Source organism: Ranitomeya imitator, chromosome 5 (genome assembly GCF_032444005.1).
Source record: "Ranitomeya imitator isolate aRanImi1 chromosome 5, aRanImi1.pri, whole genome shotgun sequence".
Classification (NCBI taxonomy): Eukaryota; Metazoa; Chordata; class Amphibia; order Anura; family Dendrobatidae; genus Ranitomeya; species Ranitomeya imitator.
In genome coordinates, this window is record NC_091286.1 from 568,164,716 (window position 1) to 568,192,621 (window position 27,906).

The following is a 27,906-nucleotide window of genomic DNA, read 5'->3' on the forward strand; positions in this document are numbered from 1 at the left end:
TGGACACATATCTCTATGGATTTTATTTCAGATCTTCCCGTCTCTCAAAAGATGTCGGTCATTTGGGTGGTCTGTGATCGCTTCTCTAAGATGGTCCATTTGGTACCCTTGTCTAAATTGCCTTTCTCCTCTGATTTGGTGCCATTGTTTTTCCAGCATGTGGTTCGTTTACATGGCATTCCAGAGAATATCGTTTCTGACAGAGGTTCCCAGTTTGTTTCAAGGTTTTGGCGAGCCTTTTGTGGTAGGATGGGCATTGACTTGTCTTTTTCCTCGGCTTTCCATCCTCAGACTAATGGCCAGACCGAACGAACCAATCAGACCTTGGAAACATATCTGAGATGCTTTGTTTCTGCTGATCAGGATGACTGGGTGTCCTTTTTGCCTTTGGCTGAGTTCGCCCTTAATAATCGGGCCAGCTCGGCTACCTTGGTTTCACCGTTTTTCTGCAACTCTGGGTTCCATCCTCGTTTCTCTTCAGGGCAGGTTGAGTCTTCGGACTGTCCTGGTGTGGATACTGTGGTGGACAGGTTGCAGCAGATTTGGACTCATGTAGTGGACAATTTGACTTTGTCCCAGGAGAAGGCTCAACGTTTCGCTAATCGCAGACGCTGTGTGGGTCCCCGACTTCGGGTTGGGGACTTGGTTTGGTTATCTTCTCGTCATATTCCTATGAAGGTTTCCTCTCCTAAGTTTAAACCTCGTTTTATTGGTCCGTATAGGATTTCTGAGGTTCTTAATCCTGTGTCTTTTCGTCTGACCCTTCCAGATTCTTTTTCCATACTTAACGTATTCCATAGGTCATTGTTGCGGAGATACGTGGCACCTATGGTTCCATATGTTGATCCTCCTGCCCCGGTTTTGGTGGAGGGGGAGTTGGAGTATATTGTGGAGAAGATTTTGGATTCTCGTGTTTCAAGGCGGAAACTCCAGTATCTGGTTAAGTGGAAGGGTTATGCTCAGGAAGATAATTCCTGGGTCTTTGCCTCTGATGTCCATGCTCCCGATCTTGTTCGTGCCTTTCATATGGCTCATCCTGGTCATCCTGGGAGCTCTGGTGAGGGTTCGGTGACCCCTCCTCAAGGGGGGGTACTGTTGTGAATTCTGTGGCGGAGCTCCCTCCTGTGGTCACAAGTGGTACTTCGGCTGGTTCTCTCTGTGAGCTTCCGTTGGTGGAGAAAAGTGGTACTGCAGCTTCTGAGTTTCCTTCCTCAGGTGATGTGGTGAAGTCGTTAGGTGCTGCTCTATTTAACTCCACCTAGTGCTTTGATCCTAGCCTCCAGTCAATGTTCTAGTATTGGACCTGTTTCCTCCTGGATCGTTCCTGTGGCCTGCTGCTCTGCATAGCTAAGTTCCTCTTTGCTATTTGTTTGCTGTTTTTTTCTGTCCAGCTTGTCAATTTGTTTTTTACTGCTTGCTGGAAGCTCTGGGACGCAGAGGGTGTACCTCCGTGCCGTTAGTTCAGTATGGAGGGTCTTTTTGCCCCCTTTGCGTGGTGTTTGTAGGGTTTTGTGTTGACCGCAAAGTTACCTTTCCTATCCTCGCTCTGTTCAGAAAGTTGGGCCTCACTTTGCTAAATCTATTTCATCTCTACGTTTGTCTTTTCATCTTAACTCACAGTCATTATATGTGGGGGCTGCCTTTTCCTTTGGGGTATTTCTCTGAGGCAAGGTAGGCTTATTTACTATCTTCAGGCTAGCTAGTTTCTCAGGCCGTGCCGAGTTGCATAGGGAGCGTTAGGCGCAATCCACGGCTGCCTTTAGTGTGGTTGGAGAGGATTAGGGATTGCGGTCAACAGAGTTCCCACGTCTCAGAGCTCGTTCTTGTTTTTTGGGTTATTGCCAGGTCACTGTATGTGCGCTGATCTCTATGTCCATTGTGGTACTGAATTACCTTTCATAACACACCACCAAAGAACTTGAATACACAAAAGCGCACAGAGAGGTCAAAAAATACTCTGTTGTAAAAAAGTCACAGTAAATAAGCAAGTGCTAGTCAAAAAATGAAAAAATACAGGGTATTTAGTTAATACGTTTTTTGCAAAAAAAGTATGTTAAGCTGCTCCACCAATCGCCAAGGTATACTCATAATAGAGCAGTCCTGTCTAATGTATATAATCCCTATCTGATGTATTTAAAAACCTGATCATCTGTATAGTACCTGTATGAACAGGGCTCAGAGAGAAAATATCCACGTTGAACAGACAGGACAGAGAATGAACTTCAATTCAATATTGCAGCCAGCATGCAGCCAGCGGGTAAGGAAAGGGTGAATCAAACACCCAAAAACCCCGCCTCCATGGCTGAAGATTGTTCCCTCCAAATTCAGGTGACAGTGTGCCTTTAATTTTAACTTCAATTCAAACCTGTAAATGCTGGCCCAGACCCTTTCTCGAGCATGGCCCATGACTTACTGATGTGCCATTATAAAATTTCTACTGTTGGTCAATTGATGCGACTTTTCCTGGTGTCTGACTTTAATTTTTGGAAATGTTTTGACTCCAAGTTGGTGTCACGCCATTCTGTCTGTATCTGGTTTTCGGCGTGACAATGCATGTCTTTGCTTTAACCCTTTGCTCCTTTCCCCCTAATTTGAGCTGAGATACTGTCAGCTGTTACCTGTATGAAGCCTTCTCAGATCCCTGTTCTGCTGCTCAGCCGTACATGGGTGGTTAGGTCTTTGCCCTGCTGCATGACCATCCGCATGTGCGGTCCCTGGTTGCCGCTGTGGAAGCTGTCCGCAGGGTGTGAGGTCATTTGCAGCTGGTGCATGACTTTCCACGTGTGTCAGTGCGTGCAGTCACAGCCTGGTGCCCTGAGCCTCAGTTCCTGCACTGATTGTGCTGTAATGGTTTTTGTTTGTGCTTAGGGCGTGCGCGGCCACACCTCCCCTGCTTTTATCAGGGTTAGGGTGTGTACTTGAAATGCTGTCCCCAGCCAGTTGCTGAGGGGCAACTCCTATATAGAGTTCCCCTGCCCTATGGGTGGGGCCTGAGCTACTCACAAAGCTCCTGAACTTTGCTATGTGTGTTTGTGTTCCTGCACCTCTCCTGTCTATATTTTGGTACCAAAGTCCTTGCCTTGATTCCTGTTTTGTCCTGTTCTGGTGCCTGTCCTGGAGGCGGTATATCCAGGCCCAAGTCCTTGATCCTGTACCTGTCCTGTACCCGAACCTGTCTGAACTGTGTCTGCTGTGATTATGTTCCTGGAATCCCTCTGCGTCTGGAGCCTCAACCCAGTGACTTTGTGTCTCTTCTAACCGTGTTTCTGCTGAACATCTACTACTCTGTGCTCTGATTACCATGCGGTGGTAACCCTGTCTGGACCATGTCCAGTACGGCGGGGTTTGCACCATCACGCTTGAGTTCCTTCCTAGGTCCGATGCCTGGAGCCTGACAGCCGTAGCTTGGAACCTGATGACCGCTGTATGGAGCTTGGAGCCTGATGACTGTGGTTGTGCCTGTAGGTTGTGTCGGATGTCCGGAACCGAATGACTCCTGTCTGATGTCTGCCTGTGAGCCTGGGTCCAGATGTCCAGATGACCTGATGTACCCTGTTGTCCTGATGACCTCATGTACCCTGATGTCCCGACGTCCTGTCTGTGCAGGGCTGCCACTAGAAATTTCGGGGCCCCATACTGGCAAAATTTTCGGGGCCCCCTTGAAACTCTGCCCAGGCTCCACCCCAGCCCCGCCTCCAGGCTCCACCCCACGAACTGTCCACAGTCCCACTGCTCTCTCTTGGAAAATCTCCACTTCTCACCTATCACACATTGACAGTTCCCATCACCAGATCACACATATAGCTGCCAGCTTTTGTTTTGGCCAAAAGATTTTTTAAGCCGCCACCATAACACGGTAGACACTTTTGGCCGGGCCCTACTCTACTGTAACCTACTAAATATTTGTTAAAATATGCAATACAATTTAGGTATATTTTTATTTATTTCAATTTGTAAAATGACCTATAATACTACATACAAGGAACAAATACCACAGCACTATGACCAGATGACACATAACCACCACAGTGATCGAATAATATAAAATACAAGGAACAAATACCGCTACACCATGACCAGACCGCATATTAACACAAATGACTGAATACTACAATACTGATCAGTAATAAAAAAAACCCACAATACTATCACCATCAGTGCCATTATGCACAGGAGATCTGTAATTATTAAGCAGTAGCTGTGTACAGGTAATACAGTGATCACCGGTGACATTACACACAGGAGCTCTGTATATAATGTATAGGTAATACAGTGATCACTGGTGACATTGTACACAGGACCTCTGTATATAGTATACAGTGTATAGTGTCAGTGTATAGGTAACACTGACTCACCAGTGACGTCTCTAGGTGAAGTCCTTCATCTTTCATCCAGCACAGACCGCCATCACTTCATCCAGCCAGGACTCGTCTCTGCAGGAAATAAAACAGTTATCTCGAGTTCCGCTTGTAGAACACATTACTTAATTTTCCCAACTTCTACATTACTGTTGTGAATTCTGTGGCAGAGCTCCCTCCTGTGGTCACAAGTGGTACTTCGGCTGGTTCTCTCTGTGAGCTTCCGTTGGTGGAGGAAAGTGGTACTGCGGCATCTGAGTTTCCTTCCTCAGGTGATGTGGTGAAGTCGTTAGGTGCTGCTCTATTTAACTCCACCTAGTGCTTTGATCCTGGCCTCCAGTCAATGTTCTAGTATTGGACCTGTTTCCTCCTGGATCGTTCCTGTGGCCTGCTGCTCTGCATAGCTAAGTTCCTCTTTGCTATTTGCTTGCTGTTTTTTTCTGTCCAGCTTGTCAATTTGTTTTTTTCTGCTTGCTGGAAGCTCTGGGACGCAGAGGGTGTACCTCCGTGCCGTTAGTTCGGTACGGAGGGTCTTTTTGCCCCCTTTGCGTGGTTTCCGTAGGGTTTTGTGTTGACCGCAAAGTTACCTTTCCTATCCTCGCTCTGTTCAGAAAGTTGGGCCTCACTTTGCTAAATCTATTTCATCTCTACGTTTGTCTTTTCATCTTAACTCACAGTCATTATATGTGGGGGCTGCCTTTTCCTTTGGGGTATTTCTCTGAGGCAAGGTAGGCTTATTTACTATCTTCAGGCTAGCTAGTTTCTCAGGCCGTGCCGAATTGCATAGGGAGTGTTAGGCGCAATCCACGGCTGCCTTTAGTGTGGTTGGAGAGGATTAGGGATTGCGGTCAACAGAGTTCCCACGTCTCAGAGCTCGTTCTTGTTTTTTGGGTTATTGCCAGGTCACTGTATGTGCGCTGACCTCTATGTCCATTGTGGTACTGAATTACCTTTCATAACACATTACACCACATGAAGAAGGCAACATAGTATCACTCTACACAGTAACAGGACCGCCCCCCCATTTAAAACAGTATACTCAAAAAATAAAATAAATACATCACTGCAATAATAATATCCCTTAATTAGCCCCTATGGTAATATTCGCCATCCTAGCCCCCGTGTGTCTCATTCCAGGCTCCAGCCATATGTTCTCTCATCCTGCCCTCATGAGTATCCATTCTGCCCCATATGATCTCCCCATCCTGCCCCATCTGTCTCCATCCTGCCCCATCTGTTTCCAATCCTGCCCCATCTGTGTCCAGCACTCTGCCCCATCTCTGTCCAGCACTCTGCCCCATCTCTGTCCAGCACTCTGCCCCATCTCTGTCCAGCACTCTGCCCCATCTCTGTCCAGCACTCTGCCCCATCTCTGTCCAGCACTCTGCCCCATCTCTGTCCAGCATTCTGCCCCATCTCTGTCCAGAACTCTGCCCCATCTCTGTCCAGCACTCTGCCCCATCTCTGTCCAGCACTCTGCCCCATCTGTGTCCAATCCTGCCCCATCTCTGTCCAGCACTCTGCCCCATCTCTGTCCAGCACTCTGCCCCATCTCTGTCCAGCACTCTGCCCCATCTCTGTCCAGCACTCTGCCCCATCTCTGTCCAGCACTCTGCCCCATCTCTGTCCAGCACTCTGCTCCATCTCTGTCCAGCACTCTGCCCCATCTCTGTCCAGCACTCTGCCCCATCTCTGTTCAGCACTCTGCCCCATCTCTGTTCAGCACTCTGCCCCATCTCTGTCCAGCACTCTGCCCCATCTCTGTCCAGCACTCTGCCCCATCTGTGTCCAGCACTCTGCCCCATCTCTGTCCAGCACTCTGCCCCATCTCTGTCCAGCACTCTGCCCCATCTCTGTCCAGCACTCTGCCCCATCTCTGTCCAGCACTCTGCCCCCCATGTGTCCAGCTTTACTGCCCCCTCTGTGTCCAGCTTTACTGCCCCCCATGTGTCCAGCTTTACTGCCCCCTCTGTGTCCAGCTTTCTGCCCCTCCTGTGTCCAGCTTTCTGCCCCCCCCCTGTGTCCAGCTTTACTGCCCCCTCTGTGTCCAGCTTTACTGCCCCCTCTGTGTCCAGCTCTGTGTCCAGCTTTACTGCCCCCTCTGTGTCCAGCTTTCTGCCCCCTCTGTGTCCAGCTTTACTGCCCCCTCTGTGTCCAGCTTTCTGCCCCCTCTGTGTCCAGCTTTACTGCCCCCTCTGTGTCCAGCTTTACTGCCCTGGGCCTCCCCCCCACCCCACCCCCTCCCCCCCGGATCGCCGCTATCAATAAAAAAAAAAAAAAATTCTGCTTACCTGCCGCGCTCCTGATCTCTCCACGCAGCTGCACCGTGCACTCGCCGGCGACTGACAATGACGTCAGACGCCGGCGACCTGCACGCTGCGGCTGGCGGCTGTTAACTATTGACGTGCGGGCGCGGGCCCGCATGTCAATAGCGTACAGTTGTAGCGCCGGCCGCCGCTAAGGGCCCGGTTCAGCCTGCGGCTGCCGGTAGGGGCCCGGTGAGCAGGTAAGAGGGGGCCCGATGCGGGCCCCCTCTGCTCACCGGGCCCCATATGCCAGTCACGGCTGTAATGCCCTGATGGCGGCCCTGTGTCTGTGTCCTGATGTTTTGCCTGCGTCCTGATGTCCTCGTGTCCTGATGTCTTGCCTGCATCCTGATGACCTCGTGTACCCTGATTTCCTGCCTGTGTCCTGATGTCCCGCCTATGTGTGCCTCGGTGATCCGTTGGTGCCTTGGGGTCCACTGGGTGGTACCATTCTGGGAGGTGTGGAATCGGGAGCCTGGCATAGTCATGTTTGATTTATGTACTGTGTGACTTTACTTTAGTAAACTTTACTTTCTCTATACCTGAAGTTGTGCGGTGTAATCAAGTCCTATGTGTCTCTTTCCTTGTCCACATGCTCAGCTGCCACAGAACCCCGGTCTCTGCCCTCCCCTAGTTCGAGTAGCCCGGGTCCCCCTCTGCGGTATAAAGTGTCCGTATTGCGTCCCCGAGGGAGGCGTGCCCCATGCCGTCTTGGTTGGTCGGCGTGGGGGCGTCTATGGGATGAGCCGCACTAGCGGCTGCAGCTGACCGTGACAGTTGGGTCTCCTTCATATTTGTTCCTACACTTGTCACTTACCCACCTGTTACCGAGCAGTGTTTGTCATGATCTGTACTTTTTCCCTGTCCTGTATTTTGTATATGTCATGATGTGATGCGACTTCTCTTTGGTTGTATTTACTGTACACTTTGCAATGTCATGGGATGTATGTAACTTTGTAACTTAACCTGTCTCCTTTCCCCAATACTTGCACCCCTGAGCTATAATGTAATTAAGCTTTGTCAACACCACTAGTGAAGGAATAGCCATTCTTCCTCACAGCAGGTGGCTAGTCAAATGCACATACTGGATAGACTAAGCGGAGCCGACCAGTCTAGAATCTTCTGGTGGACCCAACCATTGAATAGAAGGTGTGACCCCTACCCCCTTCATGGGCTGATCCCAGGAGTTCAGACAATCCATTCTTATTTTTGAGATCAGATGTGAGTTGACCCTTGAAGGAAAAGGAGTAGGGATTCTTAGCCGAGGCAAGACCCCACGTCCATCTGTGACTGCGGAAGCAAACGGGGCGAGACTTGAGCTGAGGACATATCTCATCGTTCGTGGGATGGTTTTGGGATTCCTTGGACTCGTGTGGACTATTGCTTTGTTAGCTGGCACAAGGATTATCGGGAGGTGCCCCCGAATCTGTTCCGTTGGACTAATTGTGGACTGTTGCTTTGTTAGCCGGCACAAGGATTATCGGGAGGTGCCCCGAATCTGTTCCGTTGGACTAATTGTGGACTCTGTAGATCTACCTGCATGTGTTGTTCCAGCGTTCTTGATAATAAATCTGTTGAATCATCCCTCGGCTTGTTGTCCCTTCTTGCTCTGCCGTACACCCCGTCACAGTGTTTCAGCTAGAAATGCTGGTCCAAGCCCTTTCCCAGACCCTGTCTCGTGCATCCATGCTGCACAATTATACTATTTGTACTCTGGGTCAATTGATGCCACTTTTTCTGGTGTCTGCCTCTAATTTTCTACCCCTAATTTGAGTGTTTTGGCAGCTTTTGGGCCACCCCCGAAAGTGTTTTCTATGCATTTGGTTTGCCTCCCATTGAATTCAATAGGGTTCGGATACATTTGGCTAACTGGCGAACTATTCGTTGAATATCGGGAAGTTCACTGATCCTAATCGAACCTAACCTTAAAAGGTTCACTCATCTCTAATCAAATGTTCATATGTTAAAAAATGCTATGAAAACAAATATCAAGCTTTCATATGTCTCTGTCTGTTTCTCTGTTCTTGGTGTGCAAAAGTAGAAAAACATAAAAAAAACTCCTATATAAATCTGGTATAGCTGTAATCATACTGATCCGAAGAACAAATTGTGACATTACTATTACTGCATGTCAGTGAAAAAAAAACAATGTAAAAAAAAATAAAAGCAATTTCTGAATTGGCAATACTCTTAACTTTCTTACTTAAACCTGAATTAATTGTACATTATCGCCACTGCAGGTTTCTCAAATGGTGGTCTACATTTTTCTTATACCCCCAGACCTGAGAGCAGGTAATGTGAAGGTGTTTATCTGCTTCTTTAATCAAACTATTAGTACATAAAATATTAGGACACAAATCTTGCACAAGTATACCAACATTACATAAACAAACAAATTAATGTGGGTAGTTCAGGTATATAAGTCACTGTTAATTGACATTGGTACACCTGTAATCAGTCATTCTTAGGAAATTATTATTCATCCCCATAGCAGTAGGTACAAACGATTTCCTGAATTTCTCCTTCTTAGGCTATGTGCACACGATGCGGATTTCCTGCGGATCCGCAGCGTTTTTTGCGGTGCAGAAATGCTGCAGATCCGCAAAGTGATTTACAGTACAATGTAAGTCAATAGGAAAAAAAAATGCTGTGCTAATGGTGTGGAAAATTCTGCATGAAAAATGCTGCGGATAAAAAGAAGTAGCATGTCACTTCTTTTGTGCGGATCTGCAGCGTTTCTGCATCCTTCCATTAAAAAAACTCATCAAATCCGCACCTGCGTTTTCTGCCAGGAGATGCAGATTTTGTGCAGAAAATTCTGCACCCCAATCATCAGCCTGTGCACAAAGCCTTACACCTTAGTAGAATTAGACGGCTGCTGAATGTGCTCTTCTGCTTCAAGAACAGCTCGTATAGCGGGTGTGTATTATTGATCATTATAGCCCTACACTTCTGAATCCTATCCTCCAATACCTCTTCAAAAGAGTCCAGATGGAGGCCAACAACCGCGCTTGCCTTCTTGATAAGTTTGTTGAGCTTATTAGCGTCAGATACTCGCATACTACTGCCCCAGCATATGATAGCAAGAAAAAATGGCGATTGCCACAATGGACTGGTAGAACATTTCCAGCATTTTACTGCATACATTGAACGACCTGAGCTTACAAAGAAAGTACAGTCTACTCATTCCCTTCTTGTAACCCTCATTACCCTCATGTTACCTTCTTTTGAGGTGAACACCATCGGACTTCTTCACACAACTTCTATGCAAGTAACAGTTATGTACCACGCTCCAAGTCTACCTCACCACTTCCCATATCACTTTCCATTCTGGCTTCCACATTATGTGTCCTATGACACTCCCACTCTCATGATGAGGGACTTTAACATTCCTATTGATATTCTGCTCCTCCCAGTTGCTCCTCATCTTCTGTCTGGAGACCTTTCATAGCTTACTAACTCTCCTACACATGAAGACGGTTATACACAGGATCTTGCCTTCATTCGATTTTGCTCAATATATGATTTTCCGAAAGAGGTTTTCTACTACTTTTACATTAATGGCCTATCTATAGGATAGGTCGTCAATGTCTTATCTGCGGGGTCCGGCACCCAACTCCCCTTCCAATCAGCTGTTAACAGTGGCAGTGGCGGCAACCGCCAGCAGGAAATATTTACTTGTGGAGCTGGCAGTTGTAGTGTCTGGGGCCTATTACCGCACATCTGCCTCCTACTGATTTGTATAGGAGGCGGATGTGTAGTACCCTGCAATGGCCACTACAAGTAGACGGAGAACTCCACAAGTAAGTACTTCCGGCTGGCGCTCGCTGCAACCACCACCGATAACAGCTGATCGGCTGGGGTACCGGGTGCCAGACCCCAGCCAATTAGACATTGATGACCGATCCTAAGGATAGACCATCAATGTAAAAGTAATGTACAAGCTCTTTAACTCCCTTATCACACTCTCTGACCACAACCTTCTTTCCTTGTCTATCAAAATTTGTTGCTCCACTCAGGACACCCCCACAGATCACACATTTAGAAATTTAAGTGCCATCAATGCCCACAAACTTATGAAAAATGTACAGTCATCATTGGCCAAAATCTCCTCATTCTTCTGTCTAGACTTAGCTTTGATACATTATAATAAAATACTGGAAAGAGCCCTTGATGACTCGACATCCCTTCCACATAGAACATCCCGACAGAAGATAACCCTGGCACATGCTGCAAACACGTTTTTTTTCCAGTGGTGCCCTGGGTGTCCCTGTGGAGAAACTCTGTTACCTCAGAAGACTTCATCCATTATAAGTTTATACTCAAAATATATACCGTAGCTATGTACTTCATATCGCCAAACAAACCTACTTTACCACCTTCATCACTACAGTTTCCAACAATCCAAAATAACTCTATGACACTTTTCACTCCATCCTCAGTCCTAAAGTGCAGGACCCTTTCACTGGAATCAGTACTGACAATTTGGCTACTTATTTCAAAGAAAAAACAGAACATTTTCTCCCAGTCCTCTAGTAGGATCTATGTTATGACCTGGTGGTTAGGACAATAATGGACCTGGTGGTTAAGTGCACACGGAATGACCTGATAGTTACAAATAATATAGGACGAGCTTTGAGACGTGGGAACTCTGCTGACCGCAATCCCTAATCCTATCACACACACTAGAAATAGCCGTGGATTGCTCCTAACGCTCCCTATGCAACTCATCACAGCCTAAGGAACTAGCTAGCCCTGAAGATAGAAAAATAAAGCCTACCTTGCCTCAGAGAAATTCCCCAAAGGAAAAGACAGCCCCCCACATATAATGACTGTGAGTAAAGATGAAAATACAAACACAGAGATGAAATAGATTTAGCAAAGTGAGGCCCGACTTACTGAACAGACTGAGGATAGGAAAGGTAACTTTGCGGTCAGCACAAAAAACTACAAAAAGACCACGCAGAGGGCGCAAAAGACCCTCCGCACCGACTCACGGTGCGGAGGCGCTCCCTCTGCGTCCCAGAGCTTCCAGCAAGCAAGACAAAAATCAAAATAGCAAGCTGGACAGAAAAATAACAAACAAAAGAAAAACAAGCAGGAACTTAGCTTCTGCTGGGAAGACAGGTCACAAGAACGATCCAGGAGTGAACTAGACCAATACTGGAACATTGACAGGTGGCATGGAGCAATGATCCAAGTGGAGTTAAAAAGAGCAGCCAGCTAACGAATTAACCTCGTCACCTGTGGAAGGAAACTCAGAAGCCGCAGCCCCACTCACAACCAACAGAGGAAGCCCATGGACAGAACCAGCCGAAGTACCATTCATGACCACAGGAGGGAGCCTGACAACAGAATTCACAACAGTACCCCCACCTTGAGGAGGGGTCACCGAACCCTCACCAGAGCCCCCAGGCCGACCAGGACGAGCCAAATGAAAAGCACGAACCAGATCGGCAGCATGAACATCGGAGGCAAAGACCCAGGAATTATCTTCCTGACCATAACCCTTCCACTTGACCAGGTACTGGAGTTTCCGTCTCGAAATACGAGAATCCAAAATCTTCTCCACCACATACTCCAACTCCCCCTCAACCAACACCGGGGCAGGAGGATCAACGGATGGAACCACAGGCGCCACGTATCTCCGCAACAACGACCTATGGAATACATTATGGATGGCAAAAGAAGCTGGAAGGGTCAAACGAAACGACACAGGATTGAGAACCTCAGAAATCTTATACGGACCAATGAAACGAGGCTTAAACTTAGGAGAGGAAACCTTCATAGGAACATAACGAGACGACAACCAAACCAAATCCCCAACATGAAGTCGGGGACCCACACAGCGCCGGCGGTTAGCGAAACGTTGAGCCTTCTCCTGGGACAATGTTAAATTGTCCACCACATGAGTCCAAATCTGCTGCAACCTATCCACCACAGTATCTACACCAGGACAGTCCGAAGACTCAACCTGCCCTGAAGAGAAACGAGGATGGAAACCAGAATTGCAGAAAAACGGCGAAACCAAAGTAGCCGAGCTGGCCCGATTATTAAGGGCGAACTCAGCCAAAGGCAAAAAGGACACCCAATCATCCTGATCAGCAGAAACAAAGCATCTCAGATATGTTTCCAAAGTCTGATTAGTTCGTTCGGTTTGGCCATTTGTCTGAGGATGGAAAGCCGAGGAAAAAGACAAATCAATGCCCATCCTAGCACAAAAGGCTCGCCAAAACCTCGAAACAAACTGGGAACCTCTGTCCGAAACGATGTTCTCCGGAATGCCATGTAAACGAACCACATGCTGGAAAAACAATGGCACCAAATCAGAGGAGGAAGGCAATTTAGACAAGGGTACCAAATGGACCATCTTAGAGAAGCGATCACAAACCACCCAAATGACCGACATCTTTTGAGAGACAGGGAGATCCAAAATAAAATCCATAGAGATATGCGTCCAGGGCCTCTTCGGGACTGGCAAGGGCAAAAGCAACCCACTGGCACGAGAACAGCAGGGCTTAGCCCGAGCACAAGTCCCACAAGACTGCACAAAAGAACGCACATCCCGCGACAAAGACGGCCACCAAAAGGATCTAGCCACCAAATCTCTGGTACCAAAGATTCCAGGATGAACAGCCAACACCGAACAATGAACCTCAGAGATAACTCTACTAGTCCATTTATCAGGGACAAACAGTTTCTCTGCTGGGCAACGGTCAGGTCTATCAGCCTGAAATTTTGCAGCACCCGCCGCAAATCAGGGGAGATGGCAGACAAAATTACCCCCTCTTTGAGAATACCCGCCGGCTCAGGAACACCCGGAGAGTCGGGCACAAAACTCCTTGACAGGGCATCAGCCTTCACATTCTTAGAGCCTGGAAGGTACGAAACCACAAAATCAAAGCGGGAGAAAAATAGTGACCAACGAGCCTGTCTAGGATTCAACCGTTTGGCAGACTCGAGATAAGTCAAATTCTTGTGATCCGTCAAGACCACCACACGATGCTTGGCTCCTTCAAGCCAATGACGCCACTCCTCGAATGCCCACTTCATGGCCAACAACTCTCGATTGCCAACATCATAATTGTGCTCAGCAGGCGAAAACTTTCTAGAAAAGAAGGCACATGGTTTCATCACCGAGCCATCAGAACTTCTCTGCGACAAAACAGCCCCTGCTCCAATCTCAGAAGCATCAACCTCGACCTGAAACGGGAGCGAAACATCTGGCTGGCACAACACAGGGGCAGAAGAAAAACGACGCTTCAACTCCTGAAAAGCTTCCACAGCCGCAGAAGACCAATTGACCACATCAGCACCCTTCTTGGTCAAATCAGTCAACGGTTTAGCAACACTAGAAAAATTACTGATGAAGCGACGATAAAAATTAGCAAAGCCCAGGAACTTTTGCAGACTCTTCACAGATGTCGGCTGAGTCCAATCATAAATGGCCTGGACTTTAACAGGGTCCATCTCGATAGTAGAAGGGGAAAAAATGAAACCCAAAAATGAAACCTTCTGAACTCCAAAGAGACACTTTGACCCCTTCACAAACAAAGAATTTGCACGAAGGACCTGGAACACCATTCTGACCTGCTTCACGTGAGACTCCCAATCATCCGAAAAGACCAAAATATCATCCAAACATACAATCAGGAATTTATCCAGGTACTCTCGGAAGATGTCATGCATAAAGGACTGAAATACTGATGGAGCATTGTAAAGCCCGAATGGCATAACCAGGTACTCAAAATGGCCCTCGGGCGTATTAAATGCTGTTTTCCATTCATCGCCCTGTTTAATACGCACAAGATTATACGCCCCTCGAAGATCTATCTTGGTGAACCAACAAGCCCCCTTAATCCGAGCAAATAAATCAGACAGCAGCGGCAAAGGATACTGAAATTTGACTGTGATCTTATTAAGAAGGCGGTAATCAATACAAGGTCTCAAAGAACCATCCTTCTTGGCCACATAAAAGAACCCTGCTCCCAATGGTGACGACGACGGGCGAATATGACCCTTCTCCAAGGATTCCTTTACATAACTCCGCATAGCGGCGTGCTCTGGCACAGATAAATTGAACAGTCGGCCCTTAGGAAACTTACTACCAGGAATCAAATTGATAGCACAATCGCAATCCCTATGAGGAGGTAGGGCACTGGATTTGGGCTCATCAAATACATCCCGGTAATCCGACAAAAACTCCGGGACTTCAGAAGGGGTGGATGACGAAATAGACAAAAATGGAACATCACCATGTACCCCCTGACAACCCCAGCTGGACACAGACATTGATTTCCAATCCAATACTGGATTATGGACCTGTAGCCAGGGCAACCCCAAAACGACCACATCATGCAGATTATGCAACACCAAAAAGCGAATATCCTCCTGATGTGCAGGAGCCATGCACATGGTCAATTGGGTCCAGTCATGAGGCTTATTCTTGGCCAAAGGCGTAGCATCAATTCCTCTCAATGGAATAGGATACTGCAAGGGCTCCAAGAAAAAACCACAGCGCCAAGCAAACTCCAAGTCCATCAAATTCAGGGCAGCGCCTGAATCCACAAATGCCATAACAGAATAGGATGACAAAGAGCAAATCAGAGTAACGGACAAAAGAAATTTCGACTGTACCGTACCAATGGTGGCAGACCTAGCGAAACGCTTAGTGCGCTTAGGACAATCGGAGATAGCATGAGTGGAATCACCACAGTAAAAACACAGCCCATTCCGACGTCTGTGTTCTTGCCGTTCAGCTCTGGTCAAAGTCCTATCACATTGCATAGGCTCAGGTCTATGCTCAGATAATACCGCCAAATGGTGCACAGCTTTACGCTCACGCAAGCGTTGATCGATCTGAATGGCCAAAGACATAGACTCATTCAGACCAGCGGGCATGGGAAATCCCACCATGACATCCTTAAGGGCTTCAGAGAGACCCTTTCTGAAAATTGCTGCCAGGGCACATTCATTCCACTGAGTGAGTACAGACCACTTCCTAAACTTCTGACAATATATCTCTACCTCATCCTGACCCTGACACAGAGCCAGCAAGATTTTCTCTGCCTGATCCACTGAATTTGGTTCATCATAAAGCAATCCGAGCGCCAGAAAAACGCATCAACATCACGCAATGCCGGATCTCCTGGCGCAAGGGAAAATGCCCAGTCTTGAGGGTCGACACGTAACAAAGAAATAATGATTTTCACTTGTTGAACAGGGTCACCTGAGGAGCGAGGTTTCAAAGCAAGAAACAATTTACAATTATTTTTGAAATTCAGAAACTTAGATCTATCCCCAAAAAACAAATCAGGAATTGGAATCCTAGGCTCTAACATCGGATTCTGAACCACAAAATCTTGAATGTTTTGTACCCTTGCAGTGAGATTATTCATACAAGAGGACAGACCTTGCATGTCCATATCTACACCTGTATCCTGAACCACCCAGAGGTAAAGGGGAAAAGAGAGACAAAACACACTGCAAAGAAAAAAAAATGGTCTCAGAACTTCTCTTATCCCTCTATTGAGATGCATTAATACTTTGGGCCACCTGTACTGTTATGACCTGGTGGTTAGGACAATAATGGACCTGGTGGTTAAGAGCACACGGAATGACCTGATAGTTACAAATAATATAGGACGAGCTCTGAGACGTGGGAACTCTGCTGACCGCAATCCCTAATCCTATCACACACACTAGAAATAGCCGTGGATTGCTCCTAAGGCTCCCTATGCAACTCGTCACAGCCTAAGTAACTAGCTAGCCCTGAAGATAGTAAAATAAAGCCTACCTTGCCTCAGAGAAATTCCCCAAAGGAAAAGGCAGCCCCCCATATATAATGACTGTGAGTAAAGATGAAAATACAAACACAGAGATGAAATAGATTTAGCAAAGTGAGGCCCGACTTACTGAACAGACTGAGGATAGGAAAGGTAACTTTGCGGTCAGCACAAAAAACTACAAAAAGACCACGCAGAGGGCGCAAAAGACCCTCCGCACCGACTCACGGTGCGGAGGCGCTCCCTCTGCGTCCCAGAGCTTCCAGCAAGCAAGACAAAAATCAAAATAGCAAGCTGGACAGAAAAATAACAAACAAAAGAAAAACAAGCAGGAACTTAGCTTCTGCTGGGAAGACAGGTCACAAGAACGATCCAGGAGTGAACTAGACCAATACTGGAACATTGACAGGTGGCATGGAGCAATGATCCAAGTGGAGTTAAATAGAGCAGCCAGCTAACGAATTAACCTCGTCACCTGTGGAAGGAAACTCAGAAGCCGCAGCCCCATTCACAACCAACAGAGGAAGCCCATGGACAGAACCAGCCGAAGTACCATTCATGACCACAGGAGGGAGCCTGACAACAGAATTCACAACAGATCTATGCTGTTCCATTCCACACTTCAACAATTCACTTTCCATCCCTGAACTGGTTATGGAAGAAGTTATCAGGCTCCTTGCTTCTTCTCAACTCACTGTCACGGTGTGAATTTAGCATAATAGATGTGCACCTATTCTGACCCTCAGGCTAGGGGTCCCATGCTATCACTGTGCCAGGATTATCCCTGATTTTGAAGATGCCTGAGCCTTGTTCCTTCCTATGCTCCTAAGTAGCTTTAATATGTACAGTGTATGGGAAAATACAAAGGGAAACAAACATGGCAGAAATGGAAGCATGATCACACAATACTCTATCAAGGAAATACATAAAGGAATGTGTATTGCCCAAAAGGCAACACAGTAATGTAAAGATATCTAGGGGGGGCAAAGGAAAGGGGTAAGCAAGCATCACTCGCAACAACTTTAGAAATAACCACAAATAAGTAGGACGTGTCCAACTCTCCAGACCAGAATAGAGAACTATTGATGGCATTACCTGTGGAGCCAACTTAAAGGGAACCTGTCACCTGAATTTGGCGGGACTGGTTTTGGGTCATATGGGCGGAGTTTTCGGGTGTTTGATTCACCCTTTCCTTACCCGCTGGCTGCATGCTGGCTGCAATATTGGATTGAAGTTCATTATCTGTCCTCCATAGTACATGCCTGCATAAGGCAAGATTGCACCTTGTGCAGGCGTGTACTATGGAGGACAGAGAATGAACTTCAATCCAATATTGCAGCCAGCGGGTAAGGAAAGGGTGAATCAAACACCCGAAAACTCTGCCCATATGACCCAAAACCAGTCCCGCCAAATTCAGGTGACAGAGTCCCTTTAAATAGGGAAAGTGCAAACATGGCTGATGCCCCAGCAGCATGTGACCAAAGGCAATCAACAAGCTTAGTTCAGCAAAGATTTAACTCCTAATCTGCCTAGGAGCTGCAGATCTACAAGTCGACGCCTTCGTCGCTCTGTGCTGACCATAGCTATCTATGGAGTTACAGGGAAGAGTGTCTGGATCTGTGGAATACACACAAGCTGACACCGCTATGACAATTGGAGGCATTTGAGAAAATCTCCTTGTGACACCTACTACCTTCATCAGTGACCCTATTCCCTCTCACCTCCTCCAGCCCCTCTTCCTGGACTTCACCATGCACCTATCTAAAATATTTAAACTCTTTCATCCAGTGTTTTCTCTGCTTCTTCAAACACCTTGTTATAATAACCACTTTACTGAAAAAAACATCCATTAATCAGAACTGGTCTTCTAACTGAAGACCTATCTCTAATCTCTGCTTCATCTCTAAACTCCTGGAACCCTTGGTCCACTCTTATCTAATAAGATACCATGGATGCGGTTTCAGGATACAGACACCACCGAAGCGAACAAAGGAAACAAAAGACAACCTATACTGAAATAACAGGACAAAGGATACGGAAAAAGCTTTTAACAGACTAGGGATGGGGACCTGGCAACATTGCACACACGAACACACCTAACACTATACTACAGGCGTTGCTAAGGCACATCCGTATTGGGGAGGGTGGCTTTCATACAAGATGCCTCCCAGCTATTGGCTGGAAGACATCTAGCAGCTGTTCATATTAACTAAATGCCTCCCAGTTGTCAGCTGTGGGCATTTCACCATGTGCCCGCGCTGCCCCTTTAAACCCTTCCCGACCTTAGGCTTATCCATACATTCAGGTCGCTTGGTACTTGCTAACCTTGGACATATGGATACATCCACATGATTTTGCAAGAATAGATGCTGTGCGCGCACAATCACTGCCGTGTGTCAGCTAATTCTGTGTGACACTCGGCATTCAGTGCCAGGAGCAATCCCGCTCCACTCCCGGAACTTTAACCCTGTAAATGCTGCAATTAAACTTGATCACAGCATTTCGGGAGCAGGCAGAGGGAAGAAAGCCCCTCTGCCCTTGGATCGAAGACCAAGGGTCATCATCGTGGGGTTCCGATCGTTGCCATGGTGACACGATGATGTCATTACAACATCCGAGCCACCAGAACTAGCAAAGTTGCTTGATCATGCTCAGAGGATAATGAAGCAAGTTTGACTGTCAGTGTAGCGATGACAGCTTGCATAGCATAGGGATGCTCCTGCATCCCTATGCTATACAAGTGACCTGCCTGCAAAAACAAAAAGTCCCATAGTGGGACAAAGTAAAAAAAAAGGTTTAAAAAAAAAAAAGTTTTAAAAAGTGAAAGAAAAATTGTAAAAATATAAAAAAAAAAATCAAAAAATAATAATAAAAAAAATATAAATTGTATTAATTGTGACAGTCAGTGGGGAGATCTGTGTCGCAAAGGTTGTTATCCTGTGTGATGTGAAAGCCATAAGTTGCCCTCCAGCATGATATGTGCTGAAAGTAAACCAGGGTCTGGGTCTCATGGTAAGTAGGTGTAACAGATGGGTGGGACGCCTACTCACCTCAAGAGTGTGGTTGGAGTGTGCTAAATGTCCAGCCACTTTTTTTTCTGCCTGGTCTGTTTGGAGGAAGGAAGCCTCCAGGCTGAAGCTCCAGTGAGAGCCTAATTAAATGGACTGCTGAGACAGAGATGGCATTCCAGGAGCTGAAGCGGCTCTGTGTAAACATCCGGTTCTGGTCTCTCTAGACCAGGGGTCCCCAACTCCAGTCCTCAAGGCCCACCAACAGGTCATGTTTTCAGGATTTCCTTTGCATTGCACAGGTGATGCAATTATTACCTGGGCAAGACTAAGGAAATCCTGAAAACATGACATGTTGGTGGGCCTTGAGGACTGGAGTTGGGGACCCCTGCTCTAGACTTCAGCAAAGTGTTCATAGTCTAGACAGATGCATCAAATGTCAGGTTGGGAGTCATGCTGTCCCAGGAAGTAAATGGAGAAGAACATTCCATCCTGTATCTGAGCCGGAAGCTCTCTTCATGAGAAAAATTATGCCATTGTCGAGAAGAAGTGTCTAGCTGTAAAATGGGACATGGATACACTGAAGTATTACCTACTAGGCCAGAGGTTCAAACTTCAGACCATGCCCCTCTGAGATGTTTAAGGGAAAAGACGGGTAAGAATGCCTGGGTGACTAGATGGTTCATAGACCTCCAGAATTTCAGATTCCACATAGAACATAGATCTGAGAATGCATAGGCCCTAACCTGAATTCCATGTTTGGTGTCTGAACATGCCAAAGACCCCAGTCTGGGGCAGAAGGGGGGATATGTGATAGGGTCGCTGGAGATGTGAGGGGAGATATGTGTTGTAAAGGTTGTTATCCTGTGTGATGTGAAACCCATAAGCTTCCCTCCAGCATGATATGTGCTGAAAGTAAACCAGTTGTTACCAGGTTCAGCTTTTCATAGTGAGTAGGTGAAAGAGATGGGCAGGATGCCTACTCGCCATATCTCCACCTCAAGTATGTGGTTGTCCAGCCACTGTTTTTTTTTTCTGCCTGGTCTGTTTGCAGGAAGGAAGCCTTCAGGCTGAAGCTCTAGTGAGAGCTGCCATGTGTTCTTGTCCCAGAAGGCTGAAGCCATACTGGGGAGGACTTTTGTATGGACGTTTTATTTTCATTTGTGCCAGAAAGGCTGTGTTTTGTGTTATGATTTGGCTATATGGTTTATGAAGCAATAAACCACCCAGTGACACGAATATAAAGTGTTCCTGTGTCTACCTCGGGAAGCAGCTGAGTGACCTGACCTTCCACAACATAAATTAATATTTTTATGGAAAAAAATATGTAAACAATAAAGGTCCACATATTTGGTATTGCCGCGTCTGGAGGGCCCGACCTATAAAACGGTCCCACTAGTTAACTCCTTTAGTGGACACAAGGCAAAAAGCAATGCCTTATCATCATACCGCCGAACAAAAAGTGGAATAAACGAGATAAAAAAGATGAATATAAATAAACATGGTACAGCTGAAAACGTAATATTGTCCCGCAAAAAACAAGCTGTCATATAGCTCCATCAGTGGAAAATAAAAAAGTTATAGCTCTTAGAATAAAGCCATGCAAAAATATTTGTTTTTTTCTAAAATAGTTTTATTGTGTAAAGGCGCCAAAGCATAAAAAAATATATAAATATGTTATCGCTGTAATCATATTGACCTGAAGAATATACTGTAGCTGCTTTATCCATTTTACCACAGGTGGATGGAATAACATAAAAAAAAAAAAAAAAACTATTCCTGAATTTCTGTTTTTTGTTAATTCTGCCTCCCAAAAATCGGAATAGAAAGCGATCAAAAAATGTCATGTGTCCGAAAATGGTACCAATAAAAACATCAACTTGTCCCACAAAAAACAAGTCCTCACGTGACTCTGTCGGCCAAAATATGTAAAAATTTTAGCTTCCAAAATATGGCGAGGGAAAAAATTAGCTTTTGCAATAGAAAGCTTCTTTTAATGCATGACAGCAGCCAAACATAAAAAAATATATAAATCAGGTATCTCTGTAACCCCACCAACCCGAAGAATAAAGTCTCCTAATCATTTATACCTCATGAGGAAGGGTGTAAAAGATAAATAAAACCAATTCTTCACCTTCTGTTGATTTGTTCCTTCTGCCTCCCAAAGATCGCCATAAGGCTCGGCTCACATTCATCCTTCACTGAGCACTTACACCAGGATTTCCATGTAAATTTTTGAAATACATGATTCAAACCACTGTTGGAAGATTCCCTATAATGAGGAAGATGGAGGCAATGTGGTGGTGTCCCTCTTTTTAGGCATGCATAAAAGTGCAGTCGGCCACAGTTTTGTGCACTTCTAAAAAGGGCACCACTGAACCAAGGTCACACTGAGTCCAGACTAACTGTGCAGCCTCATTATAGTGAATGGATCCCTCGGGGGTTTCACCTGAATCACGTCACTCAGAGATTTAGATGGAAACCCCAATGTAAGTGCTCAGCGTAGAGCGCAGAATAAATGTGATCCAAAACGTTATGTAAAATGTTCCTAACAAAAGCTCCAAATCAGTCCACAAAAAAAGTAAGTCCTCACTTAGATCTGTCATCTGTTAACGGAAATATAGGGGCTTCCATGTTACTGGTTGTACAAAGGCTCTGGAAAAGCAAAATTGCTCCCCACCCTCCAAAAGAAATTCAGGAAATTCGGAGCTCCCAAATCCAAAAGCCCCCTCCTTTCTAAGGCCCACAGTGTGCCTAAACCACATATAGCGTCCACATGTTTAGCATTTCTGAAGCGATGAGAGCCAGCCTGATTTTTGGATGCGCATCTCCAGAAGCATGAGCTGGACATAACTTACTAGTCAATATAAGGTACTGGTCACTATAGCATACTGGTCAGTGCAACGACAGTTTGAAATTTTCACTCAGCATCATCCACTGCTGCCTGTTTCTGGAAAACACCCATGGAGTCAAAATTGTCACTACACCTGTAGATAAATTCCCAAAGGGGTATAATTTCCAAAATGGGGTCACTTGAGGGAGGAATTATGTTCTTCTAGCACTTATATGCTCTGTATATGGAGTTCGTAAACAATTCTAAGAAAAACTGCACTCCAGGAGGCAAATAGCGCTCTGTTCCTCCCAAGTATTGCCATGTGGCTAAGCAGTACTGTACAGCCACATATGGGGTATTGTGGGACAAATTATGGTGCCATTTTTACCCACTTCTTGAGAGAAAATGTTAAATCTAGGCCTAAAACAAAATTTTAGTGGTAAAAATGTAATTTTTTTCTTCACTGCACAATGGTATAGATTTCTGTGACACACTCGTGATCTTAATATGATGACTGCACCCCTAGATAAATTTGTTGACAGGTGTAGTTTGTAAAATGGGATCACTTATGTTGTGTTTCTTCTGTTTTGGCAAATCAGGGGCTCTCTCAGTAGGTCATGGCACCCGAAAATCATAACACTAAAATCTGCACTATAATATGGCGCTCCTTCCCTTCTGAGCTGAAAAAATGGACCTCAGTTTGTTGTAAAAATGCTACTAATAGCCTGTAGAAAAAAATATAAACTTGGGGCTAAAACAACAATTTAGTGGTAAAAATGTAATTTATTCTTTATTCACTGCTCAATGGCATCAAATGCTGTGAGACACATGGGGTGTCAATATGATCACTGCACCCATAGATGAATTCACGGGGGGATTAGTTAAAATGAGCTCACATATGGGGGATTTCTGTTGTTTTAGCACCTCAGGGGCTCTGCCAATGTGACATGGCACCCTCAAACCATCCCAGCAAAATCTGAACTCCAATATAGAGCTTCTTATCTTCTGAGTTTTGCACTGTGCCTCAAAAGTAGTTTTCCCCCAAATATGGGGTTTCGGCATACTCAGGAGAAATTGCACAACAAGTTGTATGGTGTAATTTCTCCTGTTACCCTTGTGAAAATAAAAAAAATTGGGGCTAAATAACATTTGTGGGGAAACTTATTTTTTTATTTTCATGGCTCAACATTATAAAGTTCTGAGAAGGACCTGGATGTTCAAGGTGTTCACCACACATCTAAATTCTTTGAGGGGTATAGTTTCCAAAATGGGGTCACTTGTGGGGAATTTCCACTGTTTAGGTAAATCATGGGTTCTCCAAATGAGTCATGGTGTCTGCTAATGACTCCAGCAAATTTTACATTCAAAAAGTCAAATGACGCTCCTTCCCTTCTTAGCCCTCCCGTAAGCTCAAACAGTAGTTTTCTATCACAATTTCTTCTGTTACCCTTATGAAAATGCCAAATTTGAGGTTAAAAAACATTTTTGTAGGGAAAAATGTGATTTTTTTAATTTTCATGGCTCAATGTTATAAACTTGTTTGGGCACATCAGGGGCTCTCTAAACGGGACATGGCATCCGCTAATGATTCCAGCAAATTTTGAGTTCAAACAATTCTTAAACTGATATTTATTTGTTCATTCAGCTTCCCAAAAATCAGAATAAAGGTACCATCACACTAAGCGACGCTGCAGCGATACTGACAACGATCCCGATCGCTGCAGCGTCGCTGTGTGGTCGCTGGAGAGCTGTCACACAGACAGCTCTCCAGCGACCAACGATCCCGAGGTCCCCGGGTAACCAGGGTAAACATCGGGTTACTAAGCGCAGGGCTGCGCTTAGTAACCCGATGTTTACCCTGGCTACCAGCGTAAAAGTAAAAAAAAACAAACACTACATACTTACCTTCCGCTGTCTGCCCTCCGGCGCTGTGCTCTCCTCTGCACTGTGTAAGCACAGCGGCCGGAAAGCACAGCGGTGACGTCACTGCTGTGCTCTGCTTTCCGGCTGGCCGGCGCTCACAGTGCAGACTGCAGAGAAGCACAGCGCCGGGGACAGACAGCGGAAGGTACTGTAAGTATGTAGTGTTTTTTTTTTTTTACTTTTACGCTGGTAACCAGGGTAAACATCGGGTTACTAAGCGCGGCCCTGCGCTTAGTAACCCGATATTTACCCTGGTTACCAGTGAAGACATCGCTGGATCGGCGTCACACACGCTGATCCAGCGATGTCAGCGGGAGATCCAGCAACGAAATAAAGTTCTGGACTTTCCCCAGCGACCAACGATCTCCCAGCAGGGGTCGCTGTCACACACAACGATTTCGTTAACGATATCGTTGCTACGTCACAAAAAGCAACGATATCGTTAACGATATCGTTCAGTGTGATGGTACCTTAAGACTCAGTTCACATTTATTGCTCCACACTAAGAACTTTCGTAACGGGTTCCCATCTAGACACATCCATAAATGTACTCCCCAAGGGGTTTAGTTTCCAAAATAGGGCCACCTGTGGGAGGTTTCTGCTTTTGTGTACCTTCCCTTCCAAGCCCAATTATGTGCCAAAATTATAGTTTTACACCAAATGTTGGATATCACTGTGTAGAAACTGTGTAACAAATTGTGAGGTCCATTTTTTCCTATTACTATTAGTGAAAATGAAAAAATGTAAATGACATTTTAGCAAAAAAAAGGTTTGATTTTTTGTTTTGGCCAAAACTTGTAAATTTCGTCACAGCAAACCACTTAGTGGATCCATAACCTAGAAGGCAAGGTGCCATGTTCCAACCATTGCCTCTTTGATAGTGCACCAACAACGCGAGCAACCTGGTGGCCCACAGAGCCCATGCTGCAATGCTGAGCCCCCAGAATCCCAATCCACGTCCCCACACAAGCACAGCACCACAGTAACAATGCCTGCCATACAGCACTAACACCAGGTGAAAAGAGATAAAGAACTCACCTTCCACATGTTCTCAGACAGTGAGCTGAGTGTAAACATAGATGGAACCTCTTTGCCTTCTCCTCCCAATTTGAAATGCATGGACCAAATGGGAGAACTATGTGGCGTCCCAGGGTCCTGGTCGTCACAGTAATGTCGCTTTCGGCACGGGGAGAGTGATGCTACGTTTGGAGGCACGAAAGGATAACTGTAACCAGGTACCACAAACATGCAACACATTCACACTCCAGGCCACCAGGGGGAGCTTTTGATCCTATATACTAGGTGACTCCCCATATATATATAACTGGTAGTCTGTAGTGAAAGTTAGAAAGTTCCAGACATCCGTCGGAGGAGGACAGAGGGTTTACGGAGCTGTGCATGCCCTCAGAGCTGAAGCTCCCGGAAAGAGACATTTAGAAAGCAGAATTTATTGCAGCGAGCATGCAGGAAAGGAAAGCACAGGAGAGGATACCAGAAGGGGACCAGCCCCGAGCAGGCTGCCTCCTTCTGAGGCGCAGAACACCGGTAGCCGGTACACCGAGGTTGTAAGGACCTCTACGCCTTACATCAGAGACCGGCAGGACAGCTAATTGCATGTTACCTGTCCGACCCAACACCCAGGAGGCACGGTGACACCCCGCAGAGCTGGGTCATCTAAGACACCCTATAAACAGGCTCAAGTCACCAGTCATACGGGTTATGTCCTATCCTAATTGGGGGACATAGAGAGAGAGATAACATCTGTGAGGACCTTATGTGAAGCTTCTAGCAGTAAGGGATTACACCACTACAGCGCAAAGGAAGGCTTTTACTTTCCACCTGAATAAGGGGACTCTGGACTTGCCTCCAAACCAGCCAGACTCTACCTGCCCTGTGATCCAGTGCCTTGAATTGTGGCTGCTGAAGACTTCAGTAAACGAGGTAAAGAGACTGCAAACTTGTGTCCTCGTTCCTTACTGCACCTCTCACCATTACACCATCTACACACTGGGAACCCCTGGGGACATACTTCACCTGTGGGAAGTTATACCATCTAGCTGCCATAACATTACCCCAGAGGACACCTTAAAGCAGCGTTGGTCACCCTGACCGAATACCACAGGTGGCGTCATGAACATAAACTTTATCCCTTTAAAGACCTTTCCCTTTTACCTGGGCGCCCAGGGCCACGGACCGGGTCACAGCCACCGTGACATCCCCCTGTGAACACCGGACCTGGTACCGAGTACCCCTAGCCCGCGGGGCAAATCAACTACCAGTCCAAGTAAAACAAAAAAAGAGGGGACAGACCATGCTGTGGGGCACCAGGTCGTTCACACCAGGTCGGTTGTTCGCCCTGCTACTGCACTATCGCTGCAGCACATTAAGTGTAAGTTCACACAGGGAGTTTTTTGCTGCTTTTTTTTTTCCTACAGCAAAACCTGATCTTCTTGGCAGGAAAGAAGCTGCGTCAAAAACGCAGGTTTAGGTGCATTTTTGGTGCTTTTTTGGTTTGGTATTTGGTGCGTTTTTTGGTGACTTTTTTTTCTCTTTGTCCATGCTAATGTCCTTGAATTTTCAGCAGCAAAATCGCAGCAAATAATGATACCTGCATTTTTGCTGCTTTTTTTTCAACACCCATTCAAATCAATGGGTGAAAAACGCTGAAAAAACGCAGAAAGAAGTGACATGCTCTATGTCCAAAAAACGCAGCAAAGCACAAAATACTGATCACATAAAGAACCAATGTGTCTGCATGAGATTTCTGAAATCTCATAGGCTTTGCTGGTACTGTAAAAAGCAGCTGAAAATTAGCATAAAAAAGCAGCAAAAAAATGCAGCAAAAACGTCCTGTATGAACTTACCCTTAAGGTTAGGGACCCACTGAGAGGTTCACTGTCATGTGGCTGTGGGCTTCATACAGTCTGATCAAAATGTTAAACTAAGAATCTCATGTTCATTTTTATCAATTTGTGCTTAGCCGCAATAGTTTTGGATGTACCATCCATATCTTAGTCTACAGCTCTGGTAAAAATCCGTATTTGTACAAGAATACGCAAAACTGTAGGAAGATTTAATGTACTGTATGTAGTGAAGTATCGGAAAACTTCAGTTTATATTATACTGGACACTGGGACTTAGCAGTCACCTTGCTTGATATCTGGATTTTATTGTTTGATCATGCAAATTCCTTGACACTAACCATTGCTCTACTTGTTATATCATTGATCACAGAGCCAGCGCCCCCAAATGTACCTCCAAGAAACTTTGTTTCTACATTGGCATCAACCGAAATGAAAGAATGTCTTTTAACTTCAGAAAAAGTGGACCCCGGAATTAACTCCATGCTGCTGTCCGACACATTGTTACAGAGGATGCAAGACATGGACACACGCAGGTAGACGGCTTTAAGATATTTTGATAGGAAAAATACATCCTAATATGTTGAGGATTAACAGAGGTCACTTAAGGCCACTGTAGTAGACAAATTGGAAACAGCAGGAACGGGACTCTGATCTGAGCGGAGGGGGCAAAGGGAGGCAAATGAAGGGCACCAGGTAAGTGACTGACTATGCATGAGGAATGCATAGTCACTTTTCAGTCCCAGGGTGTATAGTAGCCTTAATTATTTCCAAAGAATGCTTTATGTATTATATAGTGAGTTTTTTTTAGTTGCTCTTCTCCAGATTATAC

General features: G+C 45.8%; 1 protein-coding gene across 1 annotated transcript in view; it reads left to right on the forward strand.

Annotated features, from left to right (window-relative positions):
- Nucleotides 1-27,906, forward strand: part of INPP5D (inositol polyphosphate-5-phosphatase D) — a 259,560-nt gene that overhangs the window by 134,467 nt on the left and 97,187 nt on the right. Inside the window, exon 4 of the mRNA XM_069727768.1 lies at nt 27,448-27,610. Coding sequence (XP_069583869.1) covers nt 27,448-27,610 — 163 coding nt within the window. The remainder of the gene's footprint in view (nt 1-27,447; nt 27,611-27,906) is intronic.